The 17,008-nt window shown below is 48.5% G+C and overlaps 2 protein-coding genes across 2 annotated transcripts; one reads left to right on the top strand and one right to left on the bottom strand.

The window, feature by feature from the left end:
* Window positions 1-2,088: 2,088 nt before the first annotated feature.
* On the top strand, window positions 2,089-12,819 carry LOC123187505 (probable acyl-CoA dehydrogenase IBR3). The gene is made up of 16 exons (XM_044599375.1): window positions 2,089-2,476; window positions 3,015-3,155; window positions 3,613-3,744; window positions 5,493-5,681; window positions 5,784-5,861; window positions 8,932-9,051; window positions 9,153-9,251; window positions 9,320-9,437; window positions 9,669-9,937; window positions 10,070-10,264; window positions 10,582-10,724; window positions 11,141-11,225; window positions 11,311-11,520; window positions 11,599-11,751; window positions 12,134-12,238; window positions 12,318-12,819. Exons 1-16 carry the CDS (start codon window positions 2,204-2,206, stop codon window positions 12,507-12,509), a joined length of 2,502 nt encoding a protein of 833 aa, XP_044455310.1. The 5' UTR covers window positions 2,089-2,203; the 3' UTR covers window positions 12,510-12,819.
* LOC123187506 (pectinesterase-like) lies at window positions 12,698-16,770 on the bottom strand. Its single transcript, XM_044599376.1, has 2 exons — window positions 15,570-16,770; window positions 12,698-13,660 (listed from the first exon to the last, which is right to left on the bottom strand). Exons 1-2 carry the CDS (start codon window positions 16,636-16,638, stop codon window positions 12,966-12,968), a joined length of 1,764 nt encoding a protein of 587 aa, XP_044455311.1. The 5' UTR covers window positions 16,639-16,770; the 3' UTR covers window positions 12,698-12,965.
* Window positions 16,771-17,008: the final 238 nt, after the last annotated feature.

Here is a 17,008-nt window from a genome sequence, read left to right as displayed (position 1 = left end):
CCCCCCCCCCCCCCCCCCCCTAGGGCCGGCCCTGACTGTGAAATTTGTTGTGTAACATTCATCATGAAAATATGTCAAGGAAGCAGCTCATGTTCCGGCAAAATCAGTCAAACATTATGTAGGTTCCTGCTGGTATAATGAGTAACCTTAGATTGCGAGGACCAAATTATGTAAATGACAGAATTTCAATGAATGACAGCTGATGAAATGTCTATCTTACTTCTTGCAAAATATCTGTCCAGATGCCTCAATTAATCTGTAGTTAAAAAATTATGATTGTATCTCTAGTTTCTCTCATTTGCTGTTCAACTGTAGCGAAGATGCTATATCTTTTTGTTTAGGCCTAAACTTCAGTTGAAGTCAGGCTAATTTTGAGTATGAAATCTGAGAACCTTTTATCACAGGCAGTTTGGAAAAATACTTATATTGTAAATAAATCAGCACTCCCAAATTTTCAAACTTTTACAATAGTTTTGCCTTGAGAATAGCTACAACTTTACAGTTGATGATTTCTGCAGGGAAAAGCATATTACTCATGAAAACCTCTGCAACAGCAGGCTACTCAACCTGTCTGCACACAGAAAACTCTGTTTAGTAGCCGACATGTTTACCGTTCCGACCACTGTAGTAAGCGTTGAGCCGGCAAACTCGCCGATAGTTCCATCGCGTACATGACCGTGTTCCGGTCTCTCAGCCATGAGAGATTCACGATCGAATGGCCGCTGCACCGAAGAGGCTGAAGCTAGCAATCTTCCTGCATATCTGTTTGGAATCAATCCATGCGTAACTGACGGGAGCCGTAATCATACATGGCAAGTTTTGGAGCCGAGCGCAGGGGCTGCCGAGCCGAGAACCAACGAACTGAGCGTCTCAGCGGCGAATCGTCGGATCGCCAGGTGGACCACGTGGCGTCATCTCACACAAGCTATGCACGGGGAGAGAATTTTTTTCCGTTTGCCGGGCACTGGTAGTCCGATCGTGCCACGCAGCCGGATGCCAGACCGCACCAAATCCAAGCCTGTCACGTCGCTAAATTATTTTTTTCAACAAAAACCCCTAAAAACATAATTTTGATAACAAAAAGAATTGAATAATAAAACATCCTTGTGGCGGCACAGCCGGAAAAATAATTTAGCATGTACACACAGTGTATATCTATAGTGTCACAAAAAGAGTAAGAAACAAAAATAACAAATTCAGCACCCATCGCGTAAATGGGCCAAATTTATGGACCAATATAAAAAGAGTACTATTCATAAGAAGATTTGGTTGTACCAACTAACAAAAAAGATTTGGTTGTGCTAATAAATAAATAAATAAGAAGATTTATTTCTCATTTTTTTTGTGCCTGATGGAAGATTTTATATTTTCTGTTTCAAAAATTGTAGGTCTAATCCGAATTTAAAATCTTGTGACGTGCTAACGTACATTTTGTATGCATGCTAAATTATTTTTAGATTTTTTATTAAACGTTTTTAGGGGATTTTTTTTATTAAGTGCTTATAGAGTGTAGTATTTTTCTTATCGATCGGTACAGGGTAGCACCAAAAGGCCCTTAAAAAAGGGACCCGATAAAATGCCACACGTGTGACACGAACACATGGCAGCTCCGAGCATTTTACAGCAAATTTAGTGACGCGTGGATGAAAGCTTTAGTTGTCAAGAATGGCAACTTTCTTTTCAGATGACAAATTTCATTTTACCGGTTTGTTTTTTCATTCCGGATGATAACTTTCGTGTCACATGGTGACACTCATCATTTGTTTTTTTGAACCGAGTGACACTCATCATTTGAGGGGGGAAAGCACCACAAGGCGGCTCCACCGGATATTCTCCCTGCCACCACCGTACCGAATCCAATCCAAGCCTGTCACGTCGCGTTCCGGACTCCCAGTTCGGCAAGCCGGCAACGAAAGCAAAATGGCGAAACCAATCGTGTTCGCCCAAAGTCGCATCATCCGAGATAAGTACGCATATACGCCGATGTTTACGAGGAGCGCACGCAAGTACGCAAGTACGCAACTCCGTGCGGGCCGGCAACGGCCACGATCAGCCATCAAGGCCCGCCGAAACAAGAAAGGAGAAGAAAAAAACAGAGAGGGCGAAGCGAGCTGTTCCACAGTCGTCGTCCCCTGTCTGCCCCCCCCCCCCGTCCTCCGCCCGCAATCGAATCCCGGGGGCTGGTGACTGGCGAGCGAGCGGGATGGCGACGATGACCTCGGAGCTGCTGCGGCCGGTGCACGCGGCGCAGGCGCTGGACGAGGCGGCGCTGCTGCGCTACGCGGCCGCGCACGTCCCGGGCTTCCCCGGGCCCGCGCCGTCGCTCGCCCTCACGCAGTTCGGCCACGGCCAGTCCAACCCCACCTACTGCATCCAGGCCTCCGCGCCCGGCGGGGAGGCCCGGCGCTACGTGCTGCGGAAGAAGCCCGCCGGCGCCATCCTCCAGTCCGCCCACGCCGTCGAGCGCGAGTTCCAGGTTCGCCCCCAGATCCTTCCGCTTCCCAGTTCGGTTCGCGGGGTTGCTGTTGCTCCTGTTCCCGTTCCCCGGCTTTGTTGGATTTAATCCGCTGCGAAAACTGGGTTCGATCTGGGATGGGATAGAGACGCTCTTATAGTCTTAGGCGTTGCTTATGCTCGGGCTTATGTGGTTGTGCTAAAGTGGTAAGTACCGTCTACTTCGGAACTCGGAAGGGAGTCATTCTAATTCTACCTCTTCTCTGATTGATGAAATTGTACATGTAATGTTTGGTCTCAGTTAACCGAACAGTTCGTTTTGGGTGCTTATGAACATCCATTTGGGCCTTCTAGCTGTTGTGTGATTATTAGGAGATTTATCAGAGCAGTTGTCATATTTGTTTAGAGCAAAACGATTGTGATATTTTGGCTTTAAATAACTGTCGTATGTCATACTGGGTTTACATGATATGTTGATGCGAAATGCATCTCATGTGATGTTGCTCCCTTCTCTGAACTGGTGTGAGTTTATTGTCTGATCTGTTCTGTTATGGACGCAGGTTCTCAAAGCTTTGGGTGCCTACACGGATGTTCCTGTCCCTAAGGTGTTTTGCCTTTGCACTGATGCCAGTGTGATCGGAACCCCATTCTACATAATGGAGTATCTGGAAGGAGCATTATATCTTAATAACAAGTTAACGGTACGCTTCTTACTAAGTGTTCTTATTGTTACCGATTCTTAAGATTTATTGACCAGTTCATCAACCTGTTAGGTTACATGTTAGTAGCTAACGCTTCCATGAGGAATCTGGACAGTATTTGCCTATCACCAGACATTTTCCTAGTTTACCATAGTAGTGGTTTTAGCACAAACACAGTGTTATTTTGCTCATATCCAATGTATTGGAATATACAGAGAGCAGTCTTAAAATCGCATCGACAACTAGAAACCTTAGCATTGCTTTGAACCCACAAGAGTTATATTAAACACAAACTGTAAAAGGCAATGACACTTTCCAAGCCCCTCGCTCCTGTACGCCACTTTGAGAGCTGGGATCAGATTTCCCATAATTCCAGTTTAAGGAAATGAATGTGTGAAATTGGCAATGATTATATTCATGGTAGTTTTCTGATCTCTTGTACCCATTTCTTACACAGGGAATAACCCCAGATAAACGGAGGAATATATACTTGGCTGCTGCGAAAACTTTGGCTGCTATACACAAAATTGATGCGACCGCAGTTGGACTGCAGAAGTATGGAAAAAGAGACAATTATTGCAAAAGACAAGTAAGTGTTATGGAGTATTTACCTCCCTCCCCTGACTGTTTTCTGAGGACAAAAGTAAATCAAATCCATTTCCATTATCATTGAGTTGAGTTGCATAAGAGAACTCTCCTCTCCTAGGGTGCAATGCTGGGAGTAAAAGCTTTTGTACTCTCACACTAAGTACAAGTCTCACGTGTAGCTTAATTTTGAAGGATGAACTATGCCTCTTGGGGAGATATAAACTAAAGTACTTTGGTGTTGCTTTTAGGTCAATCTACCTCTAATTGTACAGAAAACTAGGGGCATAATTATGTATTGTCCTTCAGGACCGGACAGTCTTTATTTACATTTCTATGATTACAACTAGACTCCAATACATATCATCATGAGACCACCGCTCAAACACTTATTACCCCTTCTGTTTTGAAATATGTCATTTTAACCTCTCTACTGTTTGTCGAAATACTTCTCTACACTTCTAATGTAACTTTAGCCATTTCGTCTCTAGTTTGTCCTTCATAAAAAGAGCTAATTAGTGCACTTTCAAACGTTTATCAATGCTCTTATGCATTAGCTTGCATGGAACATTATTTATTGTCCCTGAGAGGAAAAACCGATGAACATGGAGATAATTACACAATTATCCTCACTGGGATCTATCCGCTTAATGAAACCATAAGCCACTGATCACCGGATTTGACACGCTCAAACTTCAGCATGTTGCTGTCCAGCTTCTCATTGACAAATAACCTATCAAATTCAACCTGCTTGGTAGAGTCACATTTTTTTTTTAGAAAAGGAGGATTACCCCCGGCCTCTGCATCAAAGCGATGCATGCAGCCATCTTGTTAACCAAAAGGTCCAACAAGTGTGTAGTACGATACAAAAACTCATCAAGAGATAAATAAAGGGAGAACTCGAAGCCACAACCGACAAAAAATAGAACTAGATGCCTATACACCTATCCTGTTGTTGGACCACCATCCAAACCGGTTGTAGGTATCCCATGCTACCGTCTCCCATCGGTTGCACCCATAAGCCATATGCTCCTTGGCTTCCGCACGGTTGAGTAACGACCACATACGGATCCAGCCAGTTGATCTGTCGATTACCTGCAAAAATTTGTGATGTTTTGTCTGTTAAAAATCGCGTCACTCCGGCAGTTCTATATGGCCCAAAGTAATGCACACACTCCGACTTGAATATGCACCGCTAACTTAGGCTCTACCCCGTTTAGCCAAGTCCCAAAAAGGTTGTTGATATATGCTTGGTAGAGCCACGTAGTAGATGGCTCTTTTGGCATTCACAGGGCTACTCTTCAAGCACCTCATTATCTAGTAGGAAGCTCTAGGAATCATGCATATATCAACTTAACACATTCTATGTGCATCTAATATCTGGTTTAGTAAGGATAAATGAATGAAACACCAACAAGCCTTTGATATGCCTCCAGAGGGTTTGTGATTAGTTACTATCAACAGCGAAGCAAAGCAATGATACTTGGAAACACTTCCGATTTGCTTATAGAGTTCTTAATCAGTTTGACTACCTTGTCTTTTTTTTTGCACTTTGGCAGTTAAGCAGATTAAGAATTCTACAAGCAAATGTGCTGTCCTTTTTTCACAAATGCTTTCTTATGTGGACTTGATTGATTAAATTAACAAATAAAAAATGGAATTCTTGTTGTCATGTTATGGATAATGATACATTGATACCAGTGAATGTGATATTCCATTTGTTTCTAAAGATGCTTACTGTTTACTGGGTAGGTAGACAGATGGGGGAAACAATATCTTCATTCAACTGGTGAAGGGAAGCCCGCGCGTTATCAGAAGATGCTTGATCTGATTGATTGGCTGAAAGAAAATATACCAGAAGAAGATTCATCAACAGGATTGGGAACTGGCCTTGTTCATGGTGATTATCGTGTTGATAACCTTGTTTTTCACCCAACTGAGGTATTTATGCAATCTCCTAACAACTTTACACTATTTAAATATTTTATATGATTATTGCTTCTGTTTGATTGATCTGAAAATATCGTTTCTGTTTCTTTACAGGATCGAGTGATAGGTGTACTTGATTGGGAATTATCTACTTTGGGGAATCAGATGTGTGATGTTGCTTACAGCTGTATGGTATGAAATATGAAACTCTGTTAGGGAAAATGTGAAATACTCCCTCCGTTCCTAAATACTTGTCTTTCTAGGCATTTCAACAAGTGACTACGTACGGAGCAAAATGAGTGAATCTACACTCTAAAATATGTCTACATACATCCGTATGTAGTAGTCATTTGAAATGTCTAGAAAGACAAATATTTAGGAACGGAGGGAGTACCTTCTTATACATAATATGGTTAGGAATTACGGGAAATACACTTTGGTTCCTGGTTGTATATGCACCCTATATGGGGATTTTTTTTAATATTTTAATAAAAAGTCAAAATAGGTAAGAACTATTTTGACAAAACATTTGACTTACTTTTGCACTGATATATAAATGTCGACGAAAAAAAAACAAAAGTTGACCTCACAGCAAAAAAGACAAAATTTATTTGCTATTATAGGTCACTATTCACACTATTTTGGCCAAAAATTTGTCTTTTTTGAAAAGAAGTCAAAAGGATATATTTTTTTGTGGATTTTATTTCTCACGAGTACAATAGAAGGTCAAGTTTATTTCAAAAATATTTTCAGGAATTTTTGACTTTTTGCTGAATTACTAATTTTTTTCCCATATAGGGTGCATATGTCCCCATAGACCAAAAGTTCCCCTCCTAGGAATTACTCACCTATTTATGACATGTTTTCTTGTGCTATTTGCATGTTCTCTAAAAACAGTTCTATCTGAAGTTGTCTTGAAAGAAGTTGTTATGGCGCTGCTAGAAGGAGGGCGCGAGAGGGCCGGCCGGGGGACTTTTGCCCACGGCCGGGCAAGATGGAAGGGATTTCCTTCTTAATTCTTGCTTGATTAGATTGATACATCTCCTCTCTTTATATAGAGAGGTTTACTTGACTCCCAAGCAAGGCTTACTTGACTCCTAAGCAAGCGACCCTTATCTCTAATTAACCCTAAGACTAAAGGGCTATACCGCCAGCCCAGGCCCATTAGCTACATTATGTACTCTAACACTACACCCCACCTGGACATGCAGCTTGTCCTCGAGCTGCAGCCTAACCAACTTATAACCATGACTCGACGCAACACAAACCTAACACCTAAAAACAAGCCTTTTACATCTCGGCTTGTTTTATTACTCTCAACCTGAAATGGACTGGGACGCTTTATTTGGGACCCCTGAACATAAAGTGGACACCATCCGCACGTCGGACGTGCACGTGTACAGCCACCTGGATCCCATGGACACCATCTGGACAAAAGGAGTGCATGTGTATGGCCACCTGGAAGTGGTCGCAAGAGCGACCAGCAGAGGCGCCCTCGCGGCGGCCGGCGGCGGAATGCAGTGGTGCTACATGGTGCGCTCCTGTCGGTGACACCATGCCTTCTCCCCGCCGGACTGCTGTTGGTCTGCACCGCACAGAGAAGAGTGGAGGGCTGTCGATGGAGAATGGCGAGGAGGGGTGCGCCCCCCCAACCGCCGATGTCGCAGACTTTGAGGTCGCTGTCCGTGGGGAAAACAACATGCCCAAGATCCTCGACGCAGTGGACGAGATCGAGGTCCTTTGCGCAGCGAAGCGCAACTGGGAGGAGCGGCAGCTGCAGACCACGCATCTCCCGCACACGCAGACGCGCTAGGAGGCCGCACGCAGCAGCCTGCAGCCTCACCGCCGCCGACACGTGGCAGGTAGTGAGCCAAGCCGGAAGCGGTAACGGCGACGGCGGGAACTTGATCTGCTGGATGGGGACGCCCTGGAGAAGCGGTGATGGCGACGGCGGGAACTTGATCTGGTGGATCGGGACTCCCGCCGGCGCGGTCGATGCGGGGCCGAAGCTAATCGGCGGTGGCTGCTGCAGTGTCGCACCGGGCAGCGGCAGCGGCTGCTGTGGCGGAGCGCCGGGCGCGGCGGAGGCCGCCAGGAGCGGTGGCTGCCACTGCAGCCAGGGCAGGGCGGTGGTGGCGGTGGGTAGCAGCTGCAGCGGCTGCTGCAGCGGCCACGGCAACCACGGCGGTGGGCGCGGGAGGCGCGGCGAGAGCCGGCGCCGGCCATGGCGACCACTGCGGGGTGGTGGCGGACGGCGGCTGCAGCGGCCCAGCGAACGCCGCGGAGGCCGCTGCGTGCGGCGAGTACCACGACAGGGCTGGCGGCCCGGTGGCGGCGGCGGCCCGTAGGGGCTGGCCAGGTACAGCCGGATCCCCTGGACGGCGGTGACGAGGTCGTTGAGGACCCTGGTGACCTCCTCCGGGGTGTAGGCGGCTGCCGACGGCGCGGCGGAGGGCGCCGGCATCTGGGCGGTGGCGGCGCCGGAGGTGGAGAGCAGCGGCGCGGATGGGAAGGGCAGCGGCGCGGTGGTGGCGGTCGGCAGCGGAAGCGACGGGGTTGGCGGCGGGGAAGACATGATCGAACCGAAGCTAGCTGATACCAAACTGTTATGGCGCTGCTAGAAGGAGGGCGCGAGAGGGCCGGCCGGGGGACTTTTGCCCACGGCCGGGCAAGATGGAAGGGATTTCCTTCTTAATTCTTGCTTGATTAGATTGATACATCTCCTCTCTTTATATAGAGAGGTTTACTTGACTCCCAAGCAAGGCTTACTTGACTCCTAAGCAAGCGACCCTTATCTCTAATTAACCCTAAGACTAAAGGGCTATACCGCCAGCCCAGGCCCATTAGCCCCATTATGTACTCTAACAGAAGTACTGTAGGGAATTGCCCTACCATACCTTTGACTGAAGGCCTATAATAAATGCAGGATGAATATACTCTTGATATCTTGGGGTCACTTTGATATGAATATTTCGTTTTCAGCAAGCTTATTTTTCTTGAGTTCTCCACATGTTCTGTTTTAATTGAGTTGTGTGATAGTCACGACCATCAACATAGGTCAAAGGTCATAACTGAACTTTATGTGTTAAGTCTGAGAAGTTTTTTCTAGGTAATTCTGAAGAAAAGTTTGTGTCCTATTTGCTCAACATTATTGTACCGGTACCATGTGTTCACCAAAAATAGAAATTCTTGTACCTGTTTGCATAGCATTTAGGTCATGTGATTTTGTATGTTTTACTTTGTTTATTATTTATCTTTGCAGCCATATATTATTGATGCAACACTCAGTGAAAATAGTTCGTATGGAGGATTTGAACATTCTGGCATTCCAGATGGCATTCCTCAACTGGAAGAGTACCTAGCTGTGTACTGCTCTATGTCTGTAAGCATCGTGTTGCTTCTTTTTTTCATGCTGGCTGGATAACACGCCAATCATATTCACTGGTTTTTATCAATCACTTTCTTCTTTTAAATTTCCCTCAGGCACGACCTTGGCCTGCAGCAAATTGGAAGTTCTACATTGCCTTTTCACTGTTTCGAGGGGCATCTATCTATGCAGGAGTATACCACAGATGGACTATGGTACTAGTCTTTAACTCATGAAATCCGTGTCTGTTTATATATTCTAATTTATTTTAGCTGCCACACAGGGTAATGCTTCAGGTGGTGAGCGTGCTAGATTTGCCGGTAAGGCTGCCAATGTTATGGTTGACTGTGCCTGGCATTACATTAATAGAGAAAATGTCCTGCGAGCACACCCTGCTACAGGTAATTATATTTCACAGCCTCGTCTTAACAATTTCCTGCCACCTGTTTGAGTGTGCTTTGTGGGCAAGATCTTTTCGTTTTCTTAAACCTTGTTCCTGTTTCCAAATAAACTGCTTCACATAGACATGGAAAATGTGGTTATGATCCTTTATTCGCCTTTTAGGAGCAATCATCATTCTTGTAAAGTCTAATGCACTCAAATGTTGTTAACTAAGCATTCACATTTCACAGGTATGCATGTCTTGAAGGCTCCCCGGCAAGGTTTTCATGTAGAGCAGGAAGATTCAACTTTGACAAATGGTCAAGGAAAATTTGTTCCTAGCGAAAAGGTTATGCAGCTACGGCAAAAAATAATAAAGTTCATGAAAGATCATATATATCCCAAGGAGGATGAGTTATACAAACATGCACAATCAACCTCACGGTGGACAATCCATCCTGAAGAAGAAAATTTGAAAGCATTAGCAAAAGAGGAGGGATTGTGGAACTTATTTATTCCGGTAGTCACTATTTTCTTTTCATGCCTTCATATTTACCTGATCCAGAAAATTAAGAACTTTATTTCTTATAGTAATGAAGGGCACTTCTATATTATGCGAACTTCTGTGCTGATTAAAATTGTTAATCTGCAGCTTGACAGTGCAGCTAGAGCAAGAAAGCTACTACTTGAGGACCAATCTCATGTTTCTGCTGGAAGTTCAAATGATCTTTTGCTAGGTGCTGGTCTCACAAATCTTGAGTATGGATATTTATGTGAGATTATGGGCCGGTCAGTTTGGGCTCCACAAATATTTAACTGTGGTGCACCCGATACGGGTAATATGGAGGTAGGGCTTCTCATCATGTTCATTTATAGGTATAGGCATGATTCTCAAAGACTGTCACTGTATCAGTGTATCTTACCCCACTAGCCAAGCATATTTTGAGAAATTACGTGTTTTGAAAATATCTATCTGTATAAAATCTGCAAATTATCGATGAATGACGCCATCTTTATGTTTCTCCTTGGAAATGTGCCATCTTTAGCATGCCAATATTTTTTTTAGGTATCTTAAAATATATCTCAACTGTGAATGCTTTGTTATGATTGGTGCTAGTAATTTTGTATCTGACAATTTTTTATTATATGAAAATCTCATTGTAGGTCCTGTTGAGATATGGGACTAAGGAGCAACAGAAGCAGTGGCTTGTTCCTCTACTGGAAGGGAAAATTCGTTCGGGATTTGCAATGACAGAACCACAAGTTGCATCTTCAGATGCAACAAATATAGAATGTGCAATATCCAGGTAATAATACGAATAAAATATTTGTGGGCAACAAGTATGTTATAGTTGCTGCTTTAGGTTGTTGATATCTTGTCACATGTGCTCTACTGCCTCTCCGCCTCTCTTTAGTTGCAAAGCTATTATACCTTGTTATGGGCTATCATATAGTTATGTTTAGCCGGTCCTAGTTCCTACAGATGCCAGCATTTCTTTTGTCTATTTTTCTCATCTGAAAACTATTTTCAGTTTAACAGCAAACAATAATTATAGTATGCTGGCGGAGACCTCCAAATTCTTGTGTATTAACAGGAAATCAATTATATCCTCATGGCATACATTTCCTGCTCTACTCTTTTGATAGTTTATAAAAATGTCATCATTTTCTTTACTTTGAGCTTTCTGCATTGCTAATTACTTTAATATTTTTCCCTTGACAGGCAGGGAGATTTCTATGTGATAAATGGCAGGAAATGGTGGACCAGTGGGGCTATGGACCCGAGGTGCAAAATCCTGATATTAATGGTAACTATAACATCTATCCATGAGAGCAGTGCTGTGGGTGATGTATATGTTTCTTGTAATGTTAAACGGTGTTTATTTCATGCAGGGAAAAACAGATTTCTCTGCACCTAGACATAAACAGCAGTCGATGATCTTAGTGGATATCAACACTCCCGGAGTGCAGATAAAGAGACCATTGTTAGTCTTTGGGTTTGATGATGCACCGCATGGACATGCAGAGATTACTTTTGATAACGTGCGTGTTCCTGTCACAAATATCCTCCTCGGAGAAGGACGTGGTTTCGAGATTGCTCAAGTAAGCAGAACTGTTCTGATACTACTATCGATCATTTCCAACCTGTACTTTCGATGTCATATTTATGTTGCTCTGCAGGGAAGACTAGGTCCTGGAAGATTACATCATTGCATGCGACTAATAGGAGCAGCGGAACGTGGCATGAATATGATGGTTGAGAGGGCCTTAAGCAGGACCGCTTTTGGAAAGAAGATTGCACAGCATGGTTCCTTTCAGTCAGACCTGGCAAAGGTATAACCTCTTTGATTGCTTGCATGATCCAATTAACTGTTTACATGGTTTATTTACAAAACCTTGAATAGATTAAAAAAGTGTTTCTTCAGACGACGAGAACCACATTAGTTAGATAGCATTTTTTTTCCAGGGAGTTATAATGTTAATCTACCACCTTTACATATAGGTGGTCCAGAGATCATACAAATAACACCCCCACTCAGCTTCTCAGATTGAACTGTTCATCCATTTGTTTCTTTGAATTGAAGCATGTTAGTGATGATGTATATCTAGCTTAAGCTAGCATAATGCTTCACTTTTGTACTGTTCACTCATGTGTTTCTTTGCTCGCATCTTTTGTTTTGTGCATTCCATCCACTAACTTGAATGCGGACTCCAGTGTCGGATAGAACTGGAGCAAACTAGGCTTCTGGTGCTTGAAGCAGCCGATCAACTCGACCGGCATGGGAACAAGAAAGCCCGCGGGATCCTCGCAATGGCCAAGGTAAAGTTCCAGCACTTTAGCACCTTCATTTTCAACGAACTGTAGCAACAAAAATTCAGTGAATCTGGCCTCTGTGTAGGTGGCGGCCCCAAATATGGCCCTGAAAGTGCTTGACATGGCAATACAAGTCCACGGCGCTGCTGGGGTCTCATCCGACACGGTCCTATCCCATCTATGGGCAACCGCTAGGACACTGCGGCTCGCCGACGGCCCTGATGAAGTCCATCTCGGCACGATCGCAAAGCTGGAGCTGCAAAGGGCGAGGATGTAAGATCAGGACCATATATATTGAATAAAAAGGGGGACGGCAAACTTCTGGAGAAGGTCAGTTAAGGACATCATCAGAGTCACGGGTAGATAGAATGGTGAAATAAGTGGCGTTAGATTCCTCCTCCATGTACACTCCCTGTTTGCCTTGTCGATTCCCTTGTCATTTGTCCACTAGAACCATGACACATCTTTAATTTTCGTCCTCTGTTGTAAAGAGTCCAACCCTACCAGCACAGTTACATGAGTACCAGTGACTATTACAGATCTGAACAATAGTTATACACTACCAATGGGCATTGCAGATCTGAACATTGGCTGGCACTTCAGTTTTTCTTCAGTGTATACAGTAGAGACGAACGGGAAGAAACGAGGAGAGCCTAGTATAACCCCTTTCCTGACTAAACCTGAGATGAACCGCCCCTTATTTTTGTCATTCAAAAACCCTCTCATCTCTATTCTATCCGAGGCCCGGCGTGTAGGGGAAGGAGGTGGAGTTGAGCCAGAGGTCGCCCTGGATGAACGCCTGCGCGGTGAAGTTGCCGGCGTCGGCGTCGCTGGTGATCACCCGGTAGCCCGGCCACGCCACCCTCGCCGACGTGTTGGCGCCCGCCCCCCGGTTCATGTACTCGGCGTAGTAGAGCGTGTCGAGCGCGAAGGTGCCGTTCCACTCGAGCCACCCGCGCGGGTGCACCAGGCTCTCCATCTTGGACTGCATGAACACGGTCCGGGAGTAGGTCTTCCACGGCCGGCCGAGGTAGGAGGAGAAGTTCGACAACACGGGGACAAGGTCGGCGGCGGCGGCGATCTTGCAGCCCTGCACGGCGATGCCGGTGTTCTGGTTGGGGTCCTCGCGGCCCTGCGCCGTGAAGACGTTCTTCTGGCCGGGGCCCGGGCGGCGCGCGTAGAGGCTGCAGTTCTGGAGCACGACGGCGGCGTCTCCGAAGACGAAGTCGACGGTGCCGTAGACGTCGCAGTCACGGTAGAACTGGCGGAGCGAGTGCGCGTAGAGCGTGTCCTGGTACCCCGCGAAGCTGCAGCGGTAGAAGGCAGAGAGGTCCGCGTTCACCCGCAGCGCCACCGCCTGGTGCTTGGCCGGCCCCGCCGCGTTCTCCACCGTCAGGTCCCGCGCCAGGAACCCCGTCCCAATCACCGCTGCGAAATTGAATTAACGGATGTCGGTCAGATACATCTATCGACCTACCAGAACTGAAAATTTATGAGCCATTACATTCAGGCGAGCAGTGGTAGATTCTGTCTATGGCTCTTGCTGCACGTGAAGGCGTCCGCGTACTTATTGCCGGTTGCCGCACTGGTGTGGTACAAGTCGTGTCGTGCAGCCGAGCCGGACGCGGGCGGCCAGCCCAGGCCCCAGGCCATGAAGGAGTGAAGGCGAGGAACAGAGGCACGTGAGGCCGTACCGGTCTTGCGGGTGGCGACGCGTCGTCTCGTCGCACCGACACCCACCGTGGACGACGACAGCGGCGTGTCAACCGCACCGCGCGCCACATTCGGCGACGGAGTTAATCAGGGCTCCGCTGTGGCCGGGATCGTCGCAGTGGAGGGCCCTCCCTGCTGCACCGCACCCGTCCCAAATCTATCCTGAGGCGCCCATGCAATGCATCTTGTGTCCTAAAATCGTCCTAGAATGCGTGTGCTTTGTGCCGATGGGGCAAGCGGACAAGGCCGGAAAGTGGCGGCGTGGTGGACGAGGCCGCGTCCGGCCGGCCGGATAGGCCATGCACATCGGTCTAGCCCGACTCGAATGATCGTCACGACCGGCGTCGGGTTCCTCTTGTTGCTTGGCTTAAGGTGGCATCAGAGGACCTAACTGGATTGCTCCTCTTGCTTAACATGAGTATTGCCAACGATAAGGACTTGCTTTCTGGTGTGAAAGGCGTGCATGCATGTGCTAGGTGTTGCCCTCCACTGGACGAGTGCTCACTGTTTGGCAACCTACAGTACTCAGACGAATCTATGTGTCGGTGCGTGCAGAAGATCGAGGTTGCCGATCCAGGGGGACCAGCTCGACCGATCGGAGCTACTAGTAGACACCAGTTCGTTCACGTCCACTGAGCACTGGGCAGAAAAGCGGAAAAGATGAGAAATGTAGAAGGAGATCGAAGCGAAGCGCCCAAAGAAGGTGCTCCATTGTGCTACAGTTGGGCCTCCCTCTGTACGTACTCCAGTACAGTAGTGGACTAGTGGCTGTTGAATGCGGTCAGATCGCAGGATCGGTTTCTGCTACCGTCAACCTCATCCTGCCGTCGCACTTGCAATTCTACAAAACCGGCAGAGCTAGCTCACGTAGCGTCAGTGTAGTAGGTTTGCCGTGCTCGTACATGGCTAGCTAGCTCACGGCGCCCTCACCCACCAAGCCTAACCATGATAACTAACGCCCGTGCTCCACGACTCCAAATGCCAATGATCAATGGCTCGAGTCCGCATTGCGGAAAATATCCGAACCGTGAGCTCTTCCACCGGCCGATCGAGTGTGTAAGTGCATCGTCCAAAATTACTTGTCGAACAAATGGATAAAAAATGGATGTATCTGGAATACCTCCATTTCTCCGGAGGGAGGGAGCAGAGCTCGTGATGAACTGTTATAATAGTACAATCCAAATGCGAATGGCACCCTAGCTAGCACTAGTATTTGTCCAACCCGCCACGACGTGGTCCAGTCCCTGCACCTAGTACGCTACTGGTAGAGTCCTAGAAGAAGCAATGGAAGCAGGCCCTGTTCCCCGTTGTTACCTGACCGATGCCACTCGTGATCAATGTACCGCGGACGGACGCTCCGTCACGAGCGGCGTCCCGCGCAAACGACCAAGCCGCGCGTGCACTTGCATTCCCACGACGCGTCCGTCAGTACGGCGTCACTCGCTCGTCCGGCCGCCCATGCCCATGCCGGCGTCGGCGTCGGCATGCCGACATCGGCTCGTGGCGAGCAGAGCATGGCAACGGCCCGTGCGATCGACCGTGCAGCGCCACTGTTCGTGTTCATTATGGGGCTATGCAGACTGCGGTAAATTGGCTATGTCTGAGCGGGCGTGGACTCGCATACCTAGCGTGGCGGAGCGGAAGGTGGTGTAGTTGTCGACGACGTTGCGGCTGGCCTTGATGACGGTCCTCCACATGCCGTCGCCGACGAGCATCAGGTTGGTCTTCTCGGCCCCGACCTCCACGTTCTCGAAGTAGCCCCCGGCCTTGATGTGGATCACGTACCGCGTCGCGCTGTTGTTGGGCGCCGCCGCCACCGCCTCCCCCACCGTCGTGAAGTTGCCGCTCCCGTCCTTGGCCACCACCAGGTCCGGGGCGCCGACGACGCCCTCGCCCTGCTGCTGCTGCAGCAGCCGCCTCCGGTCCGCCGCCGCCACCCACGCCGGGAACCCGCGCCGCACGCGCCCGTACCCCTCGAACGCCTCGCTTCGTGTGGTCCTCGCGCGGAGGGCGCGCCCGCGGCGGCGCTGCGGGAGGCGGCGGACCATGGCGAGCGAGTTGGACACGAGGTGGGCGACGTGGTAGATGCGGCCCTGGATGAAGGGCCGCACGCGCCCGTCCTCCGACGCCGACGGCCCCGCGAACCCCTCCAGGCAGGTGTACTGGTTCGTCATGGCGGCCGACAGCACCGTCTGCACGCCCGCGATGGAGTCCTCCGCGCTGCGGTTGCCGGCCGAGAGCTCGTCGGCCGCCGTGCCGAGCTGGCTCAGCGTGTGCCCGAACAGCTCCTGGCAGTCGGACAGCGCGAGGCGGTCGCGCAGGCGCAGCCGGTGCGGGCGGGAGAGGTAGGACGTGCAGTTGGACGCGGCAGCGCGCACCGCCGACGCCGCGCGCTCCACCACCTCCGAGATCACGTCCCCGAGCGGCTTCCGCGCGAGCCCCTGGATGCCCGCCAGCGTCGACACGCACACGTCCCGGTGCAGCATCTCCGCGCAATGCCGGTCCACGGCCGCCGCGTGCTCGGCGTCGGCGCCCGCTTCCGCATTGGCGTCGAGGAGCGTGCGTGCGTGGTGGTCGTCGGCGGCGAATGCGCTCTGGGCGAAGAGGAATGTGAGGAGCAGGAGGAGGAGGGTGGCGAGGAGGAGGAGCCTGGCCGCGTCCCGTCGCTTGGTTCTTGGGGTCGGAGGTGGCATTCCGCGGTGGGAGTGGGATCACTGTGGTGTGTGGGAGTGAGCGGGGCCGAACGTGACAAACAGGGACCGTGGCGCGCGTCGGTGCGAGCGAGCGAGCGAGCGAGGGGGTTGATTGGAGGAGCGTCACTTCTTATACTCCCTCCTTCCATCTATGCAGGGCTCAATGTGTTTTTTAAGACTGCCTTTGACTATTGACATGATTAATAGTACATGACATGCATAATGTAAAAATTATATCATTGAAAGCTCTTTTCACATACGAATTTAATGATGTGCTTTGTGTAAATTGCATGTCATATATTATTGCTTTAATATTTGGTCAAAGTTAGACTCGAAAAACGCATTAGGGCCTGTATAGATGAAAAGAGGG

Source organism: Triticum aestivum, chromosome 2A, assembly GCF_018294505.1.
Source record: "Triticum aestivum cultivar Chinese Spring chromosome 2A, IWGSC CS RefSeq v2.1, whole genome shotgun sequence".
Lineage (NCBI taxonomy): Eukaryota > Viridiplantae > Streptophyta > Magnoliopsida > Poales > Poaceae > Triticum > Triticum aestivum.
The sequence above is the reverse complement of the archived record's forward strand: the minus strand, read 5'-3'. Positions and strand labels throughout refer to the sequence as shown.

What these genes read in the sequence shown, in the direction of transcription:
- LOC123187505 (XM_044599375.1), top strand. Translation starts at nt 2,204, where the DNA reads ATGGCGACGATGACCTCGGAGCTGCTGCGGCCGGTGCACGCGGCGCAG. An exon ending in TGTGGAACTTATTTATTCCG is followed by an intron (nt 9,938 to 10,069) that starts GTAGTCACTATT and finishes GTTAATCTGCAG; the next exon opens with CTTGACAGTGCAGCTAGAGC. An exon ending in TTCAGTCAGACCTGGCAAAG is followed by an intron (nt 11,752 to 12,133) that starts GTATAACCTCTT and finishes TGCGGACTCCAG; the next exon opens with TGTCGGATAGAACTGGAGCA.
- LOC123187506 (XM_044599376.1), bottom strand. Translation starts at nt 16,638, where the DNA reads ATGCCACCTCCGACCCCAAGAACCAAGCGACGGGACGCGGCCAGGCTC. An exon ending in CTTCCGCTCCGCCACGCTAG is followed by an intron (nt 13,661 to 15,569) that starts GTATGCGAGTCC and finishes TCAATTTCGCAG; the next exon opens with CGGTGATTGGGACGGGGTTC.